This window comes from Psittacula echo (assembly GCF_963264785.1).
Source record: "Psittacula echo genome assembly, chromosome: 4".
Classification (NCBI taxonomy): domain Eukaryota; kingdom Metazoa; phylum Chordata; class Aves; order Psittaciformes; family Psittacidae; genus Psittacula; species Psittacula echo.
The window spans coordinates 80,509,437-80,535,823 of NC_137738.1; the positions used below are offsets into that span (position 1 = coordinate 80,509,437).

At 35.4% G+C, this 26,387-nt stretch overlaps 1 protein-coding gene across 1 annotated transcript in view; it reads left to right on the top strand.

The window, feature by feature from the left end:
- The window catches only part of EYS (eyes shut homolog), a gene marked incomplete at its 5' end in the record, with an annotated part of 835,842 nt that overhangs the window by 664,841 nt on the left and 144,614 nt on the right, over positions 1-26,387 (top strand). The window contains one exon of the mRNA XM_080615919.1: positions 16,820-16,988. Coding sequence (XP_080472045.1) covers positions 16,820-16,988 — 169 coding nt within the window. The remainder of the gene's footprint in view (positions 1-16,819; positions 16,989-26,387) is intronic.

Below are 26,387 nucleotides of genomic sequence, written 5' to 3' on the forward strand. Positions count from 1 at the left end.
GTCTTTTTTTTTTTTTTTTTCAAATGAGAGGTTTTGTTCTTTTTGTTGTTTTAAAACTCTGAAAGTAACAGCCGACAGTCCAAAACTAATTAAAGTGATTTAGTAGATAAATTAGATTAAATGTTTTGGATCATTTACCAGCAGTTCATCCATTGTGATACTTTTTAGTAGGTTTGTTACCAAATGAATGTAGTAAAAACCCAGAAAAGCAATTACATTTTCCAATCTGAAATCCATCAGCACTGAGACTGTTAGAAAATACCTGAGGTGTGACTCAGGGTGAAATATGATTCAAAGAGGAACAATCAGACAGCACTAAAATGCAGAATGTACTTTTGTTAATAATTAGATACATCAAGCTAAAAGGGCAGTTGTTCCTTATCCTGGGACATGTTCCTGTGAGCACATTTTGGTTTTATCTCCCTTTCAATGTGTTTTGAGATTCTGTTTCTTTCAAAAGAATCACCAGGACTGCTACCGCTCTAAATTGTATCTGAGCTGTGCTGAATGATGGTTCATTTCAACCTTGGTTTTTCCTCTCATATTCATTTTTCATCTATGATTTGAAAAAGAATTAATTTCATAGATGATTATTTATACCACAGCAGATATTAGTAAGGTAGATGGGTAACATATTCAAAAGTAGTAGTAAATGTAATTTCAGTATTGTTTTGTTCATTGCTTTCCTGTTTTCTTGATCAGGTACTAGACAGTCATAATATCCGGTGGTGTTAGTACCAGAGCTGTGACACTGCTGTAAGGTTGGTTTACAATTGCAGTTGTTCATCAGACTGAGAAAAATGTATAGAAAATTAATACTAAAGTAGTGCAAGTAGTTTTCAAAATGAAACTGAACTCAGCCCTGTCAATGACTTCAAATAAAATTTTCCATCATAAAGTACCATGTCATGTTAAAAGGGAATCGTAATTGTGTTTTGGTATATAAAAACAGAACTTGGGAGAGGCTCCACGCTCCATACTTTGGGCTCATGGTCTCTGGAGGGAAGAATTAAAAGAGTTACTTGATTTGTGTTTGCGAACCAAAACCTGGATACAGTAAATTCATGGTGAACTGTGATTCAAGGGAGGATTGGAACTAGATGATGTTTAAAGTCCCTTACAACTCTAACCATTCTATGATTCTATGATGACCTTTACCTATTCTTTTTGGGTTGCGCCAGTAATGCAGTTAAAATGGATTTATTTTGGTTTTGCAGTGATTCTTAAAGATATTATTTGTCTCTTCTATTTCTCTTTTCTGTTGCCTGCAATGCATTTGGCCAAACCTGTAATTCTGAAAGGACTTTTCAGACATTACTGAAAGAACAGTTGGTATACAAAAAGACCTGTCAAAGGAGTGATACAACCTTTTTTCTAATCTATCAATTATAGTTCTGAATCCTGTTGCTTCAGACATTTCAGATCTTTTTTTTTGCAGTTGCCAATCAGTGAGGCTCTTACTATAATTTGACAGTTCTATCTTTAATCTTAGGACTCTCATGGATGTATACTTCCCAGCTATTATTTCTATTATCCAAGGCTAAGCAAGGATCTTTGCTTGCTTTTCAGAACAATTAATAGTTTGCTTCTAAAAATGACAGTAAACTGTGTTACAATGCATTCTAGATGGCCTGGAAGTATTTTTCTAGAACAGTGCTGTGGTTTAACCCCAGTAGAAAGCTCAGCCCCACACAGCTGTTTGCTGACTTAGTGGGATGGTGAAGAGAATCGGAAAGTTAAAAGTGACAAAACACTGTTTTCATCACAAGTCCAAAACATAGCACCATACAGTGAAATATGTGAAAAAAATTACCTGGGTCCCAGCCAAAACCAGTAGTGTCATGCCACTGAAATTTGCTGTGGAACATCACAAGTTTAAAACTGGAATAATCACATTATGTGTTAAACAGGCTTCCCAGGAAAGTGATAGAATTACTGTCCCTGGAAGTGTTAAAAAACCACATAGATGAGGCCCTCAGTAATGTGGTTTACTGGTGGTCTTGGCAGTCCTGGGATAATGGCTGGACTTAATGATGTTAAAGGTCTTTTCCAACCCAGTTGATTCCATGATTATAAACAATAAAAACAACAAAGTTTTGAACTTCATGAAGTAGCTCTAGAAATCCTAATTAACAAGGCAGAAAGACTAACACATTAACCAGTTAATGATTGTCTAGATTACTCGTTCGTTTTAGCTTTATAAAAGCGAAAATTTTTCTTTTACTTTGATAGTATCCTCCAATATGTTAAGTGATAGAATTAAGGTAGTGCAAAATGGTAGATAACCTTTCATTTTATACCTATCAACCATACATCAGTGATAAATGGAACAAAGGAGAAAATAGCAATCCCCAAAAGTTCAGTTATTTCACTGCCAGTACATCAGACTTGTAGGTTTATTTTGATTCATGCCAGTAATATTATGTTAAAAAGTTAGACAGAGAAGTATTTGAGCTTTGAATCAGTTCTGCAAATTAACTGCTCTTACAGCACGTACATCAGTTGTTTTGAGTAAAACAAAGGCTGCCTAGCTCTGTTGAAGAATTGTAAATGTTTTATGAGCAACTCTAAGGCCAAAACCAGAAATGCACCAGCTGAAAATCTGCAGGTGCTTTTAGCTTTCCATTGCTGAGGACAAAGGACTTTCTAACTCCAGTAGTTTGGGACCCCTCTGAAATCACATAATCCTGGTTATCATCTTGTCCCATTCATTCCTGTCTGTCTTAGTATGGTTTTGATTTTAGCAGCTGCTCACTAAATGACTGTTAAAGCTAAATCTAAAATCAATATCAAACATGAGGTGAAGTATTAATCTTTAAATCTTGGAGTTGGTGAGAATATATATTCTGAAATCACGATGGATGGAGGGAAGAGAAGATAGTCAGGAATGTTTACTTTTAAAAAGAAGGTATTGATCCATTTTTTTCTTATTCTGATACTGAATAAAATTGAAATTTTGATAGTTTCACAAAATGTAATAAAAAGTTAATATTTGTCTCTCAGGTGTGTTCACCTGTCCAGTCTGAGTAATTGCTTGTATCTTAGCTCACTGTATTAAATTTTACTGATTTCTCAACTTCATGTATAACAGTGAAGTAATTTTCCAATGGAATATATAGGTGGATTTATTTCAGCTTTAAAGAAATAAATATTTAGCATCATAATGGGTTTTTTTACTAAGTTGTCTATGATTTTATTAATAAGGGGAAAACCAGCCTAACCATCACAGCAACATCAGCAGCTTCATTTTGACATGACCTTTCAGAGTTTGCTGGGAGAAAAAAACAACTGATACAAAAACATTAATCCTCTAAAGGAGATGTAATAAATTTCATACTATTATTACTTGTGGCTTTCAAAGGAATATGTGAGAATTGGTAGACATGCAAATGTCAAACAAAATATAAAGTTACATTTTCTGAGACTTCATGTTCTTATTTGCCACAGTTTTTGTTTATACAAGCACTGATCCAAATCAAGAAGGGAGAGAAAAGAATACTTATCATGTCCAGGCTCTGTAGTTTTTAACAGCTCCAACCAGAAGAATTGCTTCACTTACCTATAAATAAAACTTAATTCTCTGAGTACTTGAATTGATGTGGATCCTTGATACAGTATCCTAATACAGATCTGTCTGAACTGCAGTTCCATAGGGTCATATGAAGTGAAGAGTAAGTTTGTACAACATGATTTGTACTTCTAACATAGCCACTTGTCTGTGATCTAAGTGGTTCACTCAGGTGAACCCTATTCAGACTTGAGAGATGGATTCCATCTGCCTATTATACCCATGACTGAAAAATGTTTCTCTTCTGGGCTGATATTCTCCCTGATATCTTCCTTTCTTTTCTTTCTCTTGATCACACCTACAAAATGCTTCTGAACTCAAAACTCCTTGTAGTGTTTATAATGTCATTTTTCTTATGTCATTTTCTACTATGTTTTATAAAAAATATTAATTGTATAACAATAAATTGCTTCTTTCCTATCTTTTTCATTGCTGACTAGAAGGGCAGACTGTCCTGATTTTGCTTTACATTAAAGTCTCAGTGGAACAGTTTAGATTCACTGTCTGTGCTACAGAAACTCAGTATCAGCTTCCTGGTGTTGTTTTTATTTTAATTACAACTCAGCTGTTAAACAGGTCTTATAATGGTAAACTGGTAGAATGATCAATTTTCTCCCCTAAGAAGATGGTGAAAATCATCCCACTACGTGAGAAAATGATTGACATCAAGGAAAGAAATAGACAATTTGAAAAATTATGAAAGCATGCAGCACACTATTTAAAAGTAGGTAATTAATTTGAAAATACCATACCATGATATTAATTCTCTAGTGCAACAATTGCTAACACTGAATTATTAAAAATTACTAAATTTAAATTTACTTCTTTTTAAGATAGATTAATATCACTAATGGATGTATCCTGCATGTGATAAGTAATACTTTTTAATTTATTGGGGTTTTCCATTATATTTGCTTAAAATTTTGTCCCTTAATATACAATAATGATAAAATTGAAGAATAACAGGGCTTTTTAAACATTCCAGCATCACAATGCAGGAGGCCTGGATGTGGTTTCTAAGAGCTTTTTGTCTTTTCTCTGCATGTGGGCACTTAAAAGTACTTAAAAGCTGTGCAGTGCAGTGAGTCCTCCAGCACTGGAAAAACTGACACGATCTTTAGATAAGTGCTACTTGCTTGACTGTAGCAGCACCAGATCTTGAGATGAAAAGAAGAGCTGTTTCCTTGGGTATGTAAAAGTGAGTGAGGAATCTAATATGGAAAACATTTAATGGAAACTGTTCTATTACATGTCATTTGCATTTCACTATTCATTGATGCCCTAAAACAGCTTCAGATATTTTTCTTTGCTGCGTACAGTGCCACCTCCAACGAGATCTACCTCATTGTGTAAGCAGAATATGTGTTCATAGTGTCAGAATAGACTGGAGTTTGGTGATTTACAAACTGTGAGTCTCTTTTGCTTCCACAGTAATGTCCTGCTTTTGTCTGTTAGACAGGCAAGCTTGCAGTAGCTCAAGTGCAGTTACCTTCTGAACTGAAGAGAAAAAAAAGCATACTGACACATTAATATTTTCATAGAATCATAGAATAGGGACATTTTAGGGACTTGTCCTGATTCACTGAGAAAATCTTTAATATTGGCATATTTTATGCTTTTATTGTCATGTAACCTTCATATATCTTCTAGTTTGTGTTCTTTTCATCAGACAGCATCAACTTTTTAATAGTTACTGTGCTTTTTTCAAGATCAAGCTAGGTATACTACAGATCTGTTGCTGCTTACATACCTTGGTTTACAAATTCTTTTTTGCATTTCAGGTGCAAGGATTACTTAAATACATGACAAATGTTGCTGCATTTGTTTTCTTGCCTGGAAGAGAAGATTCTTTTCCTGCTGGGATCCTTTCTAAAAATATGTATATATACAAGAAAGTATTTCTAAAATTTTGGCAAATGCTGGAAAATAATTTGTCACTTGCTTTCCAGCATTTGTGTCACTTCACTTAGTGTATTTTGCAAATCATATTCTGGTGATGTAGCTTGGCCACTTGGACTTGAATTATTATCAAGCAGAAGTTTTGCTTACCATGAAAATAATGTGTTTGAAGTCTGCAGTAAAGACAGGGAGAAAATGAAATTTTTGTCTACAGGTATTTTTCTGTAGGGTAAAATTATTATCTGCTGTTTCATTGACCACCTTTCTATTAATATGAGTATATTTATTTAAGTATATTTACAAACTAATGCTGTAAATCAAATCAACACTGTGTTTGAGTAGACCTACTTACAGCAATACAAAAGGTTTTACATTAATGCTAAAATCTATTTTTGTACAGTTAAACAAAAGGGAAATTATGGTAGATGATGTGTAATGCTTCACTATCAATAGGCATGTGGTATTTTGTAGTAGCTGGAGTGGTTCTGAAATAAGAGCTTTTAGTCTGTACTAATCACTCAACAGGTTCCTAAGTAAACCACAACCTAAAGTTGAAATATTGTTTTCCTCTCTTTTCAGAGAGAACACCCCAAAACATGAAAGGCATCTTTGTCACATAGAACATAAACCACAAAATTAGAATAAAGTAACTTTTTGTATAGATGAAAGTCAGATCCTTACCACAAAGAGGCTAAAAGGGATTGAAAGCATCTATTCCAGAAGGGTGGTCTCCTAAGTTTGTTGAAACTCTCATAGACTTTTTTATTATCTCTGGGGCTGAATTTTGTCAGGCATCTTTGAGCAGGCAGAATGGAGGGTGAGAAGAGATGGAGTTGGGAATGTCTGTGTTTACAGCCATGCTGAAGGATTTTTCCATCTCCACACAGAGCTTGCTCAGCTGTTCCTTGGGGAAGCAGTCTTCCCCCTCTTTCTTTTTTCTCAGGGCAGACTTACACTGACCCAAAATGCAGCAGCTAAGGCAAGGCAATAAGTTTCTTGTCTACTGTTCAGTCACTTCTGCTTTGACAAAATAACAGAATCATACAGTGGGTTGGTTTGGAAGGTACCTTTAAAGGTCATCTAGTCCCACCTTCCTGCAATGATCAGGGACATCTTTAACCAGATCAGATTGTTCAAAGGCCCCTCAATGCTACAGTCTGAAAATCCACACTTCAGTTTGCACACAGCAGGCAATCTACAGGTAAATTGAACAGTTACACTTTTCGTTTCGCCTACACCCAGGGCAGGGGTTTACCACATCACTATGACATCAAATCAGTGGAAAAAAGCAAGAACGTGAGCTGAAAGCTCTAATACTGAACATCTATCTCCTCTGGCTCTTCTACTGGTTATGTTTTGGAAGGTGAAAGTGATGGTACTACACTTAAAGCCAAGACAGTCAACATAAAGACAATAAAATTACTCATTCATTTAAGGTAATGTCAGACAGTACTGAATTTGCAACTTGGCAGAATAAGGTTGCTAAAAATAAAGAACTATAAAAAAATAAAGTGATTGTGCATTTCTGGGTTTTCAGTTGGCCTCCGCATTCGATAACCTGATAATATTGCTTACTTGTTTATAATAGTCTTTTGCAATTTCATGTGACTAAACTGGTTGTGTGCCTGCAACACTGAGCCCAATTAAACTACTTTGAAATTATTGCTGTTGGGATTAAGTGAACATGCCTTTTTGCAAATGTTCCTGCTTCCTCCAAATGTTGCTGTCTTCTAACTGTCAAAATAACAACCAAAGTTACTGTGATTCAGATATATTATTGTTGTTGTTGTTATTAAATATTAATACAGTAAATAGCCTAAAAAATCAATTGGAAAATACTTTTCTAAGACCATTCAATGTTAGATACGGTCTACTGCAAATGTTTTAAATGATCATTATATGTAAGTGATATTTCTAATTTGGTACTTCCTAATATAACAGTAGCAAATGTTTGGAAATGAAGGAAGGGAATGGAGATGCTTTTTCATTTTATAGTTTCACGTTCTTCAGAAAATTCTGGCTAAAAATAAATAAATTATGTTATCAAAACTGTAGGGAGCCAGAAAATTACTGGTTTGTGAATCCTCAGAAGAAAGAGTAAATACATTGAAATGCCTGCTTTTCTAATTCTTCTTCTGATACTAACTGAAGATTAATCCAACTCAATTTGTTGATAATTTTAGACCGTAAATATTCTCCTGTTATAAATGTTCTGTTATTTGTTGATTTTTTATTTTGACCAAACTCTAGATTTAGCTACATGATTCCCAAAAGAAGCCATGGCAAGGTGTTTCTATAAATGGACAATGGAGAAGAAATTACTTTTGTATTCCTATTTTGTGGTTTTCATGCTTCCTCTTAAAAATGCACACTTTGACAAGGTAGAAATTAACAATGTTTATGCTCACGTTGTTTCTAACCTTTGTCATTCTCACTTGTAGACAATGTCACTGGCTAATCTCAGGCTGTTATCATACCTAGCAACAGTATTGAAGCATATCCCACCCCAAAACCGAGTCTCAGGGAAAACTGTAAGATGCCAATTTAAACAAATTAAAACATTGCAATCGATCCAGTGATTCATTTTAAGTAAGAAATAGAATCTAGTAAATTAATTCATTCCAGGCTTATAAAGTAGAAAAGCTTACACTCTCTGGTCCAACAATTTAGGACTTCTTGCTGAACTTGCTGTTTGTGGTTTTAATATCCTTCTGCCAAAATACAGCATTTATTTTTATAATTCTGTTTTAGCTTTGTGGATTTTATTGTCCAACCACCTAATTAGTTTTGTAAATGAGAGTCTACATTATGAAATTGCCTTTGAAATCCAATCTTCTGCTGAATACCACATATTTACTTTTGCTGTAGCATTACTTGTATAATTTTCTTATTTTTTCTTAGTATGATGTTGTTCTTAAGTCCTGAGGTTTTTTTGAGTTTTTTTCCTCTGGTTTTGTGTGCCAGTAGCTGTTCACCATCTGTTTTGTGGGACAATATTCTGCCCATTTATCTGCAGACACATTACTGTTTCCTTTTCTTTTTATTAAAAATGCATATTTATACACTAACACTCACCAGAAAAAAGAATTCAAACAAATGAACAAAACCAAGCCCAAAAACATTTTGTGATAAGGAAATACAACCAGCTTTCTGGAGAAACACTGAATGTGTTGAGAACAAATTATTGTGTGTCAAAATAAAGAGAGGCATAAAGACCTCTATAACATGTTCCAATATGGTTTAGAGATCTTGCAAAATCCTAGGAAACATACTGAATTTCATTTCAAAACAGAAGGGACTGAAAATCATAGAATCATAGAATCATCTAGCTCCAACCCCCCTGCCATGGGCAGGGACACCTCACACTAAACCATGCCACGCAAGGCCTCATCCAACCTGGCCTTGAACACCGCCAAGGATGGAGCATTCACAACCTTCCTGGGCAACCCATTCCAGTGCCTCACCACCCTCACAGTAAAGAATTTCTTCCTTATATCCAATCTAAACTTCCCCTCTTTAAGTTTGAACCCGTTACCCCTTGTCCTGTCACTACAGTCCCTGATGAATAGTCCCTCCCCAGCACCCCTGTAGGCCCCCTTCAGATACTGGAAGGCTGCTATGAGGTCTCCACGCAGCCTAAATGTAAAAATACATCGATATATATGATATCTCATAAAGAAAAAAAGATGGCCTTAGAATTTTGATAGACATAATAACTACAAATACACAAATAAAATATGTACACATTATCTGGCAATCACTGTAAACCAACTGAAAATGAAGCTATTGAGCTGCATTCATTAGTGTAACTAAACGGTTACTATTACAATGAGTAATACATGACCTCTAGTAGACCAACATTTTATGAAAAGTCGGAGTTTCCAAATGAATTCTGACAGCTGCCTTTTTCACCCTGAAAACCAATACTTTACTTCATTCACTCCTTTTACCAGTTCTTTAGACTTGAATCAAGACTGTGAAGACTCATGTTTAAGTAGGTTTTCTGTGATACTTTACAGAACAAATATATTAATGAGTGAACTTCAAAAGATTTTTGCAAGTCCTTGCTTCATTAAAATTTGCCATAGTATGCATCACAGTGACCTTAAAAGCAAGCCGCTTTTCAACATCAAATATAATACTGCATCACGACAACTCCAGTTGTAAATTAAGGTTTGATATTCAAAGTTACCTTAATTTTTTTTTTCCTGTAATTGGAAGAGATTGAAAAATATAAATGAAGATATAAAAGACGTTCATGTTCCTCCTATCTATAAAAAGATGGACTTTTTTTTTTTTTTAATAGATAAAACTCTGGTGTTTTTGCAGGAAGATCATATTTTCTCTCAAATATGTTGAGCTTGAAAGAAATATTAGATAATAGCTTCCCAATTTCCTCTATGTCAAATTGAGGAAAAGATTTAAGCACTTATGCATCATTTTGAATGCAGGTGGTGAAATACATCTGATTAGGCACAGTATCAATTAGGAACATTCTTTTTGCTTTAAAATCCAACACATTTAGGAGCAGACTAAAGTAAAATCTTTTAGATTAAACTAATCAAACATAAAAAGATAAATGACCGAGTTATTTTCAAAACTAGTAAAAGCAGGTAGCAAGTTGCTTATTTTGTTTCTGGGTTTTGAATAACCCTGGATTGCTTGCAATTTCTTCAACACCCAACTTCTTGATTATTTTTCACACCTTCTGTTGAGGTACTGTCTTCACAAGATCTTGAACTGAATATGCATGACCATTTGTGGCCATTAACTTAGTAAGTTTCATCTCATGCTATGAAGCAGACAATTTTCTCCCTTTTAAGGATACACAGAAGTTGGCAGGAAATACTGAATTCTCATATCCAGTAAATTGATGCAGTTATAACTTTATTGGTGTTCAGCAACTGAAGGTCTAGGTAAAAAATAAAAAAGTGATTCTTCCCTCCTAAAATGTGAGGTCAGAAGAGGAATAATTAGGGCTACTAAACAGGAATACGAAAATAATTTCTTCTTCTTGTGGCTTCCTATTTCCCAAAGCATATGAAGATCAAACTGCTTTACTGTAATTCCATTTTGTCAGGCAAGCAGCTAATTCTTGAACTTCTCAGTATGTAAGGAGTACTAGAACTATCAACAAATCAATTGTGTTTCCTGAAATAAAACTAATAAAGTATTTATATTGGGTTGATCTATTTATTACAGTGCAGCTGCCAAAGAGAGTAACTTGATCTCTAGGCAGTATGTAATGACAATTGTTATATGTTTCAGATAACTATGGAATCATTAATTTCCTTTATGTTAAATGGTGTGCTTAACTCTTTATGTTCTGTCATGCAATCTCAGCAGTAATACAGAAAGCAGAACAAGTCACATAAAAATTATTAGCTGGATCAGGCCAGCAGGTCATCTAGCTTAATATCCTGTCTGAGCAAAACCAGTCAAAAATAATTGGAAGGGATATAAAAAACAGAGCAAATGTGACTTTTCCCAAAGTACAATTACTTCAGCTTCCCTTAGGTAGTGAGACTAGGATTTCCTGAGCTGTGAATCCATTATAGTCCCTAGTCTGGTGGATTGGTTTTCTTGTATTTTCTTACAGATATGCATTCTGTGAAAAGTTAGTAATCATTTGCTTTTGGCTTTCAAGACTGTGACCGTATATTATCCATGAGTGCCCCTAGTTTTTGTATTGCAAGACATGGGGTGGTCATTTGTTTTTCACATTTTCATCTGCATGTTGAATAGGCCTGGTCTGTTTCTCACTCTGGAAGCCATTCCATCACTTTGATCATCCCTGTTTCTCTTCTGTGTTTCATTGTACCTCTGCAGATGAATGTTACGAGGCTGCATGGAAAAAAATCAGAAGAAACTTAATGGTATCATCTGCTTTATTTGCCTATAATTTTTTACACTCTTTTCAGCTAATACTTCTCCACTTGTATGACAGTTTCCTTCAATGAAAATGAAATTCTGTCCTGCTCTTGAGGATTGCTTATGTGACCCGTTGTCTCCCAGTGCCTCCTCTGAGTTTTCACAATTACATAGACCGTCTTTCTGCCATTTGAAGCCCCCAACAATCTACAAAGTAAGAGATTAAGTCAGTGATCTGAATTCAGATCTCCCAGTCGACAGTGGAGAGCATTATCAACAAGGAACTAAGCTGGCCTGATAAAGAACAACTTTTGCATTTTATTCCATTGGGATTTTTTGCCTCGTGAAGTAGGAGTTCAGTTACAGCAAGCAGAAGGTTTTTGTGCATTGAAACAAATGAATGAAAGCAGCAAGGGTGAAATCTATTTTGTTTCATATTTTATTGTCTAGAAACAGCTGAACTCAGCTAATCAATTTTTTCATAGATTTCTAAAGTTACAGTCATTAAGGAAATGCTGATTGTATTTCTGTACCATTGTAGGTGTGTGTGATGCCTTATGAAATACCCAGGTCAGTTTTTGTATGTACTAGACATAATCCCTAGGAATTATCTGAATCATATTTATTTCACTTTGATTTTCTTCACACCGTGAACATGAGACAAAAGAATGCATTACTCTCAGGTAGTTAAATTGGGGTCCCTGGGATATTCTGTGAGCATAAGATGGATAGAGCAAGTCACGTTTTAGTTAGCCGCTTGATAGTGCTCCTAAACTGCCTTTTTGCCTGCTGAGAGGAAACACCTCCATTCTTGGTAATAAGGAAAAGATTTGATCCACTGGTCAGCAAAGCTTTTATCATCTGTATTTCTACAGTTTTCTTTGAGTGATGGAATAGAAGAACAAGAACAGAACCTGTCCATAAGTTTCAGATCTCTGTGATAGAATGTTTACCACTGTAACTGAAAAATACAAATAGCAAATTCAGAATTTAAGCCCCTGACTTAAATTTCTGACATCCTAGTCAGTTCACATCTCTAACATTTCAACTCCAAACTACTCTATTAACTTGGTTTTGCCTAAAGAAGATCCTCCAGCAGGCCGTTTCATTCTGATGCATAGACATCAAGAGTGAGAATTTTCATCTAACTTCAGATACTGCTGGTGTACATGTCTACAGCTAAACTAGAAACCCTCAAGTCCCTTTACAGCAAGTGAAGAGAACTAGGCAGGTTCAGGCAATGATTCACCTGGTCTTTTTAAATGTTTACTATAAGCTGAGGAGACTCACATCCTAGGATTTTCCATTTCTCTTCGCTATTTGAGAGGACCAAGGACTTTCAAAGCAGTTATCTACTATGTAGATTTTAGATGGCTTGGTCAGATGTTTCATCAGATCTCTTCTACCAGAAGTTAAATGCATTACTTTCCAGTGTTTTCTGGTGTCTTGTTGTTTTGGGTTTTTTTCCCTACTTGTTGTTACTATTAAAAGTGTTATTTATTTCTCATTTGAATTTATTTAGTGATGGCTGGTGCTGTTGATCTTTGAGATTAAAAAGTTTATTTTTTGTAGAATTCAATAGAATTTAACAGAACCCAGTACTAAGCCAAACTTGTCACAAAATGCAAACAGTGAAAGTGGAAAATCAGAGATAGGAGTGGAAACAGATTGATTCCAATTTACTAGTAGTATAAAGCCGTATTCTTCCCCTTACTGCTATTTTCTAATTAAGAAAAGGTTAAATAGGATCATAATAGAAATTTGTTTACACATGTGGTATTATAAAAATTTTAGTCAATAATATCCCAGATAATCTATTTATTTCAGCAGAAAATCTGAGCCTTCAGTTAAACAGTTAAAATGCAATTCTTAACAATATGCACTGTTCAGGGAATCGAAGACTCAACTCTGTAGTCTCTGTTATGAATTTTTTGCAGGTATTATATCTTGAATTACTTCCAGTCTCCCTTTTTACCCTTAAAATGATGTTAGTTTGGGTTTTTTATTTCTTCCACTATAATTGAGATCTGTAAACCTGTTACATTAATTATGTCTTGTACTTAATCTTTTTATACATTCATTTTGTTTATCATTGTATTATGTTGCTTCCTGATAAAGCTTGTATGCAGAGAATGTCCTAAGTTTATTAAGCCATTTTGTTTGTTGAAACAGGGACATGTTCTGAGTCTAAAAGTACTGCATGGACTTGATTAGTTGTATCATTCTACTTTTCTCACTATTCTCTATTGGTATAGTGTCATATTTGTCACTGTTTAGTTGCAGTAACAGTTAATATCTCAAAAAGTTACATTCTGTAAATGGTAAAACTTAGGTCGAAGAATCATAATGCAATTTCTTTGTAGAAATTCTCCATACTACAGAATCACTGTGCTGGTTACTCCATTACGTTCCCTTTCCTTCTTGTGGGAGACATAGTTGGCAAGTCCCTATTGCCTGTCAATTTTTCCCTAGTGCAGCAATCTCTAGAATATTTTGGTTGTACACCCCATCAGTAAAAAATTTTTGAAGTCACTACACTAATGTATAAATATATTTATTTATAAATTACATATATGTGCTACTGCAGTTCTAATATTTTTCTTCTTGCACCCCAGCAAATTGTCTTGTGTACCCTCTGGGATGCATGCACTCCACTTTGGAGACCACTGCCTTAGTAGAAGAGTCCACTGGAGTCGTGGACAGAGCTGACAGTTGGTAGATAGTGGCACCAGGAGAGAATAAATAAATGAAGTATGGAATCACTTATTACCAACAACCATCTTAAAATATGGAGAACTGTAAATGTTACTAGAAAACATATCTTATAAAATAAGTCTTATACACACATTGTAGCTGGCATTGATAGTATGTAATTAGCTTATTGAATTTCAGCATATGCCCTCCTTCGCTCTGATTCACAGAACCTAGTACTGTGCAGCCATGATCAGTGCTTCATGGGATGTCAATTTTTGCTAATTCAGAGTTCAGTAGAATGAAAGAAGTGATTCCAGACAAGTAGCTTTGCGTGTACTATTCTACCTATTTCATCACAAACCTACATTTTAGGCTCTTAATACACAGACTCAATTAACTACATCAAGAAGCAACCGATTTTTCAGAACCATGGTTTTATCTTAGTATAGGTGCTACTTGTAGATACATGTATTTTCCACAGTTTTTTTCCTAAAAGTTATTTTTTATTCCAAGTTTTTTCACAGTTTATGTTTTTTTCTTTCAAGGCTACTATTTTGTTAATTTTTAGAAAGAGTTCATAGTAACCATCCTCATGTACTATTTATACATGTTAAACATAATTTGTCTTTTCACTGTCGATTATTACCAATTATACATATAAATTGAAAACATTAATAAGTTTGAGACAGCGATTTCTTATGGTACATAGAATGTCACCTTCCTTAGAATCCCATGTGAGGGAATTACTGTTCAACATAGGCATATGGAATGGATCTATAAGTATGTGTATAAGTTATCAGGAACTTGACAAGATCTTCATTTTTAATTATGGCATTTCTTTTGTCTATGGATTTCTTACAATTTTGATAGCAACATTCCACTATCAGTTAACTCCTAACGCATATCTTAAGGAAATCTGTGAAAGGGTATTGCTAAGTTTTTCCAAAAATACTGTGTCATTTGATTGATCTTGATAATCTTTAGAAGAATAATGCTGTGTGTGAGGCTGCAGTTTGCTGCAAATAGCTATTTTCATTGCATCAGCCTATTCCCTGTTATCAAACTGTTTGCTGCTGTTACTGAATTTCAAATTCTGGGTCTAAAGTTAGCTGCATGTATAAATTCTGTTAAGGACAAAAGATGAGATGTGAAAAGTGATTCAAAATGGCGTTTAGATTTTGTTAGTTTTGCCAAATGCAACAATACTGAAAAAGAATTTCATGTTGCTTGACAAATATTGAGGGTATTTAAAAGGTGCTTCCAGTATATGCGAGATAGAAGACAAAAATATTTAGACTTAATGGATATTGCTACAGGTATGCTTGGGATGCTAGGGTTTCTACATGCTACACTGTCTTGCCATATACTGGGCTATTTGCTTATCTAATACTTGCCACTGAATTACAATTTCCTCTCCAGGCCTTCTTTTGGAATTGTGTTCTGATTAGTGCATTGCTTCATTCAGAATTAATTTTTTTATTATTTATTACTTAAAAACAAGTTGTTGTTATGATCGAAGTTACAAAAGATAAAACAAAATAGTGTGATTAACAGTAAAGATTGTCTCTGGAAAAGTGATTTAGAGAGTTTTCATGGGTAAATTTCCCTGAAGAGATGATGTCAGATCATGCTTCCTGAGGCTAGGAAGTTCTTCCCTGCAGGATCTGTGGCTACCCAAACCTCTTCCTCCTCTGCACTATGGGACATAGAAAGCACAGCTGAGCTGTCATATTGTGGTGGTGTTTTTTTTTAATGAATCCCTTCAACATGCATTTCTTTAACTATGGGCTGCATTTTGTTCTTTCTCCTTGAATCCAATAAAAGCTGCAAAGAATAAAACAGGGGCAGATTTCATAAAGAAACAACAAATAAAGGGAATAAAAATTTTGAAAAAAAAGAAAATCCACGTAGTAGTCATGCTTATTTGTAATCATCAGGCACAAATCCATTGTATAGATTTAATTCATTCAATTAAAAATTGTTTACAAAAATATTACCTGAACTCAGGCTGCTTTTCTCATTCCTCATTCTTTATTTATATCCCTAGTGATGAATTTGGACAGTCTTCAAGGAGTATTGTTTAACTAGGATGCTTAAGGCATCAGGAAGACATTCCACCTAACCTCAATAGGTTCTACTCTGTTTTCTTCTTACTTGAGTAGTTATTATTATCACAGCTACAGGGTAAAAAACACCAAAACCAAAATAATACAAAACATACTGACAAAGATAATGAATGCAATAAATGTTGCAAATGTTAAGCTTTCATAGTTAAAAATTTTCTCTTATGAGTATTCATTTGCAAGGCAAGAGTAGTGTAATGGAATAATGTATATACCACCCAATGTCATCCTCATCGTAATTTCAAACCCAGAATATTTGAGTATCGCCAAAATGATGAAAACCTGTGTTTCTCGTCTACAACTATAAACCAAAGGTACTTCACAGGGATGTCATGGGACAAAAGTCCTGCACAAACACATCTGTAAAGATGAAAAATTGTGGCAATCTTTCAAACTTTGCATCTTCTGAGAGTAGTCCCTCTTAAAATGCTCTTTATGCTTCTGGCAATATGCAGATGCTAGAACATTTTCATTTTCTGCATATTTAACTTGAATGTTTGAAATTAAATGTATATGCATGCTTTGCAAATAATGTAGTTGATTGCACTATTCACAGGTATGCAGAAGAATTAATATTTTTAAGCATGCTTTGCTGATTATATTTTATTTTATCACTTTATTTTGTAATAATTTAATAAAATTATCTTTTGGTTATTCATTACAGACACAGCACTGTTTTTTCCATCCTTCACTGGAAATTCTTATTTGGAGCTACCTTCTCTGACATCTGTATCTGAGACCAGGACTGCATCTGGGCAGGAAACAAGCAATCTGACGACTCTGTACTTGGCAGTGAAAACAACTGCTCCTAATGGCACAATTCTTTACAGTGAGTACCAATGATACTTGAAGTTAAGTATCAGTTTTAGCTCCTTCAGGTCCTTATTAACTTTAGTGTACATCAGCTGGCGTTTCCTATTCAGCTGCAAAATGAGTCATTAAACTGCAGTAGAAGCCTTTTGGTATTCTAATGCATGATGTATTATAAAATTTGAACCATCATTCTTTGTGTTCCTCTGGAAAGTTCTTTAATTTATGACTCATTGAGCAAAATAAACTTACAAGTGAAAAAGATGCTTCCTGACAAGAAAGAACATAGTAAGCATATGACTCCAGTGATAAGTGTTACAGCTCTAAAATACAAATGTTGAAGAAGTTTTGAACAATTTATTACAGAAAAACATCTTCTCCATAATGAAGTTGAGACTCACTTTTTATTATAATTGTGAGCTTGGTTCAATATATATTTTGATTTGTGGAAGTATCTTAGTTTCTGAAAATTTGCCATTATTTTTGATTTCGCAATTCAGAGGATCCTTTTCTGGTCCCTGGAGAGTATACTTGCAGAGTTAGATGTGTGCTTGGTAATACCACATAAGAATGTTCCTTCTTGCCTGCATATTTCATTCCTCAGTATATGGCATGAACTTCTGAGACAGTATGCTTTTCATTAGTCAGCAAGAGAAATAGACTTCTCTGCCAGTTGAATATCTTATTAAGTATTTTATATTGTAATTTCTATCCAAATGGAAAACCTGGAAAATGAAGTGATTTCTTCTCAAATCCAGGAAGAGCTAGAGAAATATGTTTGTGCAATCTATGCGACAGATTTACTCCACAAAGGGAAAATCATTAGGATTCTCTGTTCACAGCAGTTTCCTAAGACTCTTCTACACACAGAAACCTTGATTTAATATAAAGTATTTTAATTTATTTTTGTTACTGATATATTAATATGGACATAATATATGTGAATTCACCTGCACTATGTCAGTATAAGTCAGATTTAAAAGTAGTATAAGCTCCATGGTATTATTTAATTATGCTTTCTTTAGGTGTAAAACACTGTAGCCTAAACTGAACATTTATGTCTACTACTTTTCAAAATGATATCTCAGATCCTATTATATTATAGCTGGGCTGTTGCTGTAGCTGCCTAAGCTGCATGGCTGTAAAATTTGTTAAAAATCATGGATAGGTGGCAGTTCTTTATCTTGAAGTATTTTATACTTGTTAGTTGTTTCAATTTGCAGAGAAGTTATTTGTCCTTCAAAAGGATTTTGAGGAGGGTCACTGGAAGTACTTTGAACATATTTGCCTCATCACTGCAAACTAGTTGGTTTCCAGCAAGAGTTAAAGTAAAGCTTGCTATCTACCCATAAGCCCTGAGTAAGCATGTCTGTTAAGAAGAGAAAAAAAGAAAAAAAAAAAAAAAATCCAGAATGGAAGCTTCTTTGCTATTCTGAGAAGTAGGTGGCATTTTCTGAAAACTTGGATAAGTGTACTCTACTCCTACAAGCAGAGACAAATTTGTTTCTATCGCTACTTGGAAAAGTAACGAATTCATGATGCCGGGGAAGGATGGTCGTTGGCTTTGAAACAGAAATTACAATGCTGGATACTGTTTGTTTAGTTTACAACTTAACCATTTTATACAGAAAGAATTTGCCTATCTTTGCTAACATCAAATGTTCAAAATTTGTAACTGAAAATCAAATTCCAACTCTTTCACTATCTATGTTTCCCAATAATTACAAACAAATATGTGGATGCCTTCTTTGTGTACTGTGGGAGAACACCACAGCGGCCATAAATGACTTGTATTACACTCCTTAACTTCATTCTCTGTGTCCCAATGAATCTGCTTCTACCATTGTTTGTATATATATATATATTTTTAAAAAAACAAACCTCACAACCCAAAACTGATTTAACAAAAACAGTTCATTTATGCCTAATTCAGTTATATGCAGTCAAATAGTGGATAATTTTATGGACATTTTGATGTTACTTTGTATTTAATTAGTGCAAAATAAACCCCACCAAATTAGATGGAGGGACTGCCGTCTATGGATAGAGTGCGAAGAGCTCTTCTCTGAATTATAGCTATGAGAAGGTTGAAGGCTTATGGGCAAGCACTAGGGACCAAGGCAGCCAAGGGGACCTTGTGATTGGTGTCTGCTACAGGCTGCCTGATCAGTGGGAGACTTCTTACTCCAGCTACAGAAAGCATTGCACTTGCAGGCTCTTGTCATGCTAGGGGACTTTAACCACTCTGACATCAGCTGAAAATGTAGCACAGCGAGCTGTAGGCAATCCAAGAGACTCCTGGAGTGCATTGAGGATAACTTCTTAAACCAGGTAATAGCACTATCAGAGGTGTTGCAATACCAGACCTGATGGTCACCAACACAAGTGTGCTAATCAGTGATGTCAAGATTGAAGGCAGCCTGGGCTGCAGTGATCACACACTGGTGAAGTTCACGGTCCTGAGGAATATGGGTCAAGCAAGAGTAAAGTCAGGACCTTCAATTCTAGGAAAGCAAACTTCCAGCTGCTCAAAGAATTAGTAGGACCCCCTAGGAAACTGCTCTCAGGGACAAGGAAGCAGAACAGAGCTGGCAGATCTTGAAGGACACTGTCTTGGTTTAAGCTAGTCAGCAAGTCAGCCACACAGTTTCTACTTCTTCCCCCCACCCCCCCCCACCCGAGGGATGGGGAGGAGAATCGAAAGAATGAAACTTCCACGGGTTGCAATAAAAACAGTCCAGTAACTAAGATATAACACAAATCACTACTGCTACCACCAATAATAATAATGATAATAGAAATAACAAGGGAAGAGAATATGATGCCACCTGCCGAAAACAAGCCCGACAGAGCAGAGGACGCGCCCTTCTGGGAAAATCCCAGTTACCACCCTGGGCATGACGTGCTGTGATATGGAATACCTCTTTGGCTAGCTTGGGTCAGGTGTCCCGTCCCTGCTTCCCCTCCTCTCTAGCAGAGCATGAGACTCACAAAGTCCTTGATAGGGTAGACATTCTGACCAGCAACTGAAAACATCAGCTTTATCAGTATTATTCCCAGGCTGAAAGTCAAAACCACAGCACTGCACCAGCTACTAAGAAAGAGAAAAAGTGACTGCTGCTGCTGAACCCAGGACAGACACTTTCCATAGTATGCAGGGGCACTTGATCCCCAGATTTAAGAAATCTGCAAGAAGCTCATGGCTGAGTCAAGACCTGCTGGTCAAACTAAAGGGCAAGAAGGCAATGCGTAAGAAGGACATGGACCTGTTTGAGTGGGTCCAGAGGAGGGCCATGAAAATGATGAGAAGGGTGGAGCACCTCTCCTATGAAGACAAGCTAAGAAAGTTGGGCTTGTTCAGTCTGGAGAAGAGAAAGCTCTGAGGAGACCCATAGCATTCTTTCAGTACCTAAAGTGGGCTTCCAGAAAAGATGGGGACAGACTTTTTAGTAGGCCCTGTAGAGACAGAACAAGGGGTAATGGTTTTAAACTAAGAGGGCAGACTAAATATAAGAAAGGAATTTCTTATGATGAGCATGTTGAAATACTGGAAAGGGTCATCCAGAGAGGTGGTATATACCTCATCCCTGGAAACACTCAAGGGCTTCGAGCAACCTGACCTAGTTGAAGATGTCCCTGCTCATTGCAGAGGGATTGGACTAGATGAACCCTAATGGTCCCTTCCAACACAAACTATTCTGTGATTCTACATGCATCCTTTTCTAGATAATGTACTCATCCTGAATCTAACCTCATAGCTGTTCAGCTATCAGTTCATGCTTTCTGTGGAAATTGTTAATGCAAGATTTTGAGGTGTTTACAGAGGTTTTGTTACAGCAGAATTTGAGCACTTCACATTCTTTGTGTTTGCACTCCTAGAAAGGTAGAATGATATTAGTGCTTTCCAGTTACCCATATCTGAGACCTCAACTGACTTTGTCACAGCTCCCTTCTTGTCCCTTCATGAACCCAGATAGAGGGAAGAAGGAAGGGTCAGGATGAAATGGTATGAGTTCAGTTCTAGCCCTGACATTGAGCTGGGACAGTTCCAGGAACTTAGGGTAATTTTTCATGATTTCTAGCAGATGTTTTACTCACGTTTTCTTCATTGTCTCTGAGAAACCCATCATACTTGCATCTCTTGTGTTTTCTGTATGAGTACAATATGCATATACAGATTATGCTGAATTTTGTAGTGTATTATTTTTTTATGCAACAAACTCTTCTGTCAGATAAACAAATATAATATCATTCATGAGCTCACATGCTCCCTCTGTTCTTCCTTCACCCGTTTTTTGTTCCTTGCTCTGTCTTCCATTTTCCCTTCTAACAACTTCAAAAGAGAAGCTGCTGTTGCCAGCTGTTCTCCTTTTAATAGTAGTATAACTAATGCTTCTGCTGCTGCTGTGCTACTATCAAACAGCTGAGAAATGAACTGTCAGCAGAAAGTCATCTTGAGGCTAATACACTCACTAGAAACAAGAACTACAGAATTACAAAAAAGGTTTAATGATCCCTACATTTTCATATGCTGTTAATATACAGATGTTAACAATAGCTTGTGATTAAGGTTACAACAAGTTTCACACATTCAAAAAGCAAAAATCTTCTGTCTTTGTCAAAAGTATTTTTAAAAATAAGACAGTCACAGTTATCTACATGTTTCATGTGTATTTTACTAAAAAATAATTACTTTTTTTTTTATTTTTTTATTTAATTATTCCACTTGCAGATCTATCCTTTTTACAAGACCACCTGATTTTACCAGGTGGTCATGAGGTTACATCCTTTTCTCTAGCAGATAATTAGTAAACATTTAATTTCAGTGAGAAATCTCAGACAAGGTGCTTTTGCTGTACAAATGACTAGAATCAGAAAGAATGTATAAGAAGAATATTTAATTCAGAATCTCAAGGGAAAATGTAAAAGCATTAAAACTTGTATCTATCTTTATGTAGCATACCACCCAGTGAGAATCAAAAAGGTGATCTGTGCCTTCTTCTCTTGTTCATATACATGCATCTTAAAATAAAGTTAACACTTAGAAGTACCGATGCATTGTTTTCATAGCTTTTAGCAGTTGATGCAAATACCCATATAAAAATACAAATAAGAAAAATAAAATATGTATATACATAAAGCAAGCCTACTTATAGGCTAATAGGCAGAATAGAAGAATCAGTTACTGTGCTGGGCATGTCAATTTACTGATTTGCACTATATTGTTGAAAAGCATTTTCCTATTTAACACTTTAATTAAAGAAGATTTTGTCAATTGTTGGTTAAGAACAAGAAATACAAAGGACTAATTTTTTTTGTAGAGGCTGGCAAAAATAGGTTGTTAAAAACATGGGGAAAGAGATAGGATATAAGTTTATATCCTATTTATAGAAAATTGCTACATGTATCAAAGGCAAAGAAAGTAAAACAAGAAGAAATGGTTAGCATATAATTTTTAATAGATTATAAACCATCATCTGTTTTAATACAATGACAAATCAACTTTTCTTCTTAATAATCATATTTTCCCTAATTATTTTCAGTATGTATTTAATAAGCGTAAAAATGGTAACAGTCAGTGGACTAAAATTGTCTGGAATTTTTGTCTGGACCTTGTCTTTAATTTATTGGTAGACCGTGAAGAGATTTTTTTCTTTAAATATGTCAGGAAAAAAACCCTGAAAATATACACAATTACTATGTTTTTTGCCAATAAAGATTAGACATGATTTGAGAAATATTTCTTTGTTGAATACAGTTTGCATTCTTACCATTTTTATATTACATTCCTTCATGATTTTACTTGTTTGCATGCTTTAATTTAATCAACATATCAAAGCAAATTGTGGCATTTAGCCACAAAGCAAAATAAATTCAAGTAGTCATAAAAAACCTGATACAGTTATAAAGCTTCACTTCATCATTGTCACTTTTAACTGGGTTAGCATAATGCTGTTCACAATCCCTTCAAGGACAGATTGTTTAACTTCTAGTATATATGGTAGTCCATAACCTCTGACAGTTGGATTTCAGGTGGTCCAGCCCATGTTTATAGCATTCCTTAAGGACACCATCTCCTTTTTCATAAGCAATGCTTTCAGAAGCTCTGTTCCCCAGTGCTACTTCCTCTCCTAAAACTGAGAATGGTCTTTTCAGGCAATTCAGTCATAGTCTATTTGTCTGTTATTTCAGCTAGCATTCTCAAGCAGAGCATTTCACAGTATCCTTCCTCTGTGTCAAAATGTTTTTGCATAATAAAGCTTTATGCCATAGTTTAATAGGAGTTTAAATCTGTCTTTTCCAGATAGATAGCCATTTGACCCCAGTGGCCACTTGCTTGCTGTCATACAAATATAGCCTTTTGGATTGCCATTTCCTGTGAAAGGATGATTGCTGAGACCTGGTTTCTTTGACCTGATCCCCTGACATAATCTCTACTAAGGTCAAGATAAGTTACCCCTAATATCCATCAAGATTTTTTCACTCAGATGGTTCCCTGTCTATGTCTGTTCCTGGAATATGTCTCTTGTGCTTAAGACTAGGGCTCTTCCCATGGAGAAGCAATTTCCCACCATACATGCTAGGCAGCATATGCTCCTTTACATTGCCAGAACAAAATTTTTCACAGGGACACTCTGCCTTTTCATGTTCACTGTAGAATGATTTGAAGGACTGTCCTTTCCAAGGGTCTTATACCACCTAGCAGATAATACGAAGAATATCAGTCTCCAGCAAGCGTGACTTATAAGCACTCCCTAGGCTGAAGTTCAGGCAGTAACACTTGCTGAGGTTTCAAAGGGTAATGCTGCCTTTGGAGGAGCTGTCCCAGAATTTTTACTTTACTACTACTAATAATAATAATAATAACAATAATAATAGAAATGAGGACCTACATCCAAGTTTTTACTAATGGGCCATGTGAATGGACAGGCAGATTCTCTGGCAGAAGAGAAATAATCTATTCATCTGTAACTTTGCTTCTTCATGACATGTTGTCGGTATATACATTCACAACCCTCCCCACTTCATTCTCTCTGAATTCAATGTATCTTACAGATTTGCTTATTGATAGAAATTCGAAACGCATGGAACAGCATGTGCAGGAAGGGGAGAAGAAGATAAGGAAATGAATGATGCAGTATGTGCATATATCAGTTATGCGGGGGTTAAAAGGCAGTGGCTTTTTTAACAGTATATTATATTTTAATATAATAAATATATAATATATTTTAATATAATAAAAATATAATATATTTTGAAAGAGAATTAACAGATTATTGTAGAAGGAAAGCATAAAAGCCAAATGCATAAAATCCAGTTAAATTAAAGTATCTTTGGAGTTAATTGGGTATTCAGAATACAAAATATGGCCAAGCGTAAAAGACTTTCAGGGGGTCATCAGGATTTGTAACAGACTGAAGAAATACTGTGTTGACTAGAAAGCTGCTCTAGAGGACAGAGTTTACATTTTGAAATGCTTTTCCTTTGAATTATGCAAAAGCAAATGATCAGGAAGTTGCTAGCACCTGTTGCCCCTCTCTATATGCTATTACCTTTTTCTTTCTGTTTTGTCCTCCGAATGAAAATTGATCATTTTCTCTTAACAAATCAGTAGGTTTTCCAGCAGGTAGCTGTTCCAAGTTCACCCACATTCTTTCTACCTTTCTGAATAAAAATGCTAAGGGATATTTTAAGCTGCGGTCTCCAGCAGCTCCAGGTCTGGAAATCTTTCCTACCCAGCCACTGGAACCCAGCCCAAAGACCTGATCTCCATCCCAGTCTGATTGACATGGCTGCTGCTTTCTCATTTGCTGTTTAAACTATGCTAAGTTCATCACGTATGCCAGAGGCACACAGGCATGTGTACACATGCAGACACACAGAGAACATTACACAGCTGGCTACACAGTCTGCCATGGGCAAGGCACTGACTTCAACAGCATTTGTCTACTGGACTCAGAAAACTTGGCTGTAGAAAGTCAAATTCTCTTTTCTCTGACTGGTAGAGATAGAAGTTTGCTAGTGAAGGCACACACATGGCACTTGCTAGATTTAAAAGGACACGTGCATACATGGGTTGCTCCTCCTCAGTTTCCTGTTTGTATAGCTCCACCAACACAATCCTCCTCAGTATCCTGGACCCCCACGCTGGCACCCTTCTCAATTGCAAAGTCCAGGTTAGCACTCTTTGAAGTGATGTCTGAAGTTTCATGATAGTTCATACATTACTGTGACTGGTAAGATTGGTTTCTGTTTGTTGCTTCTGTTACTGTTTTCTGTGGCTGTTTGTCACATCTTTGTTTTGCTTATTGCCTTCCTTTTTCCTTATTCTCCCATTTTGGCAGGGTCCTCAATCGGATAATCTTACTGAAACAAGCATTCCCACACACTACATGCTCATACCAGTTAGTGTAAACCACCAGATTTGGTTCTTGTTGCTATCTTCATTTGTTGGTCGAGTTTGTGCCTCTGTGTTTTGGTTTCACCCTTTTTCCTTATCATTATGTTTGATAAAGTTGTTAATCAGATAATCTTAAGGAAGCAAATGTTCTCTCCTACCATATACCTTCATAAAGAATTTATTTGCATATTGTATATGTTGTGTTTTTTCTCAACTGAACTACAGATAAGCTGGAGAATTTGATACAGGTAGGATTCTGGAAATTAAGAGGAACGTAGTAACCTCCTGCTCAAATACTGCCAAAAAAATATAAGCAGTAAATTCAATTTCATGACCTAGCCATTGTGCCTTTTTTTCTTCAGTTAAATGTAGTAAAATATAGATCAAAGATTAATATTTTAACAGTTTGCCTTAATGGGGAATAAAAATCCTAAACAGGAACTGTGTCTTAGCTTCTATGAGAAGTAAGTACAGTTAAATTCAAAGGGCAAATTCATAAAACATTACCCATTCAAAATAATTGGCCATTGTAGGTTTTATCAATGTGCCACCCATCATTTAAATAGAAATATTTTGCTGTGATCTTTACAATATACTATTCAGTGGAAGCAAGCAAAGACTGGAAATTTGGGGTTTTTTTAATATATTTTTGTCCTTAGTTTGAACTATGCAAGTAACACTATGTCTGAATTTTTGTGGACAGCAATTATTCTTATCAAGTCTGACATGTGTCATTAATTGGGAAAGGTGACTCATTTATGATCTTTACAGAGATTGTAAGAATAGGGAGATGTTCTCTTATAATCTTTGTTTTCTACAAGATATTTGAAAAGCTGAATGAAATAGTAAATCATGATACAGTATTTTTGTGTTTTGTTTGGTGTTTTTGTCTCACCTTTGGCACCTTAATAATACTCCTGAATATAGAGAAAAGTTCACCTTCAATTAATGTAAAGATCTCTCTAAGGTTTATGCAATTACACTGGTCTAAAAATAAGTTCTGTCTTTCAGTTATTTTCTT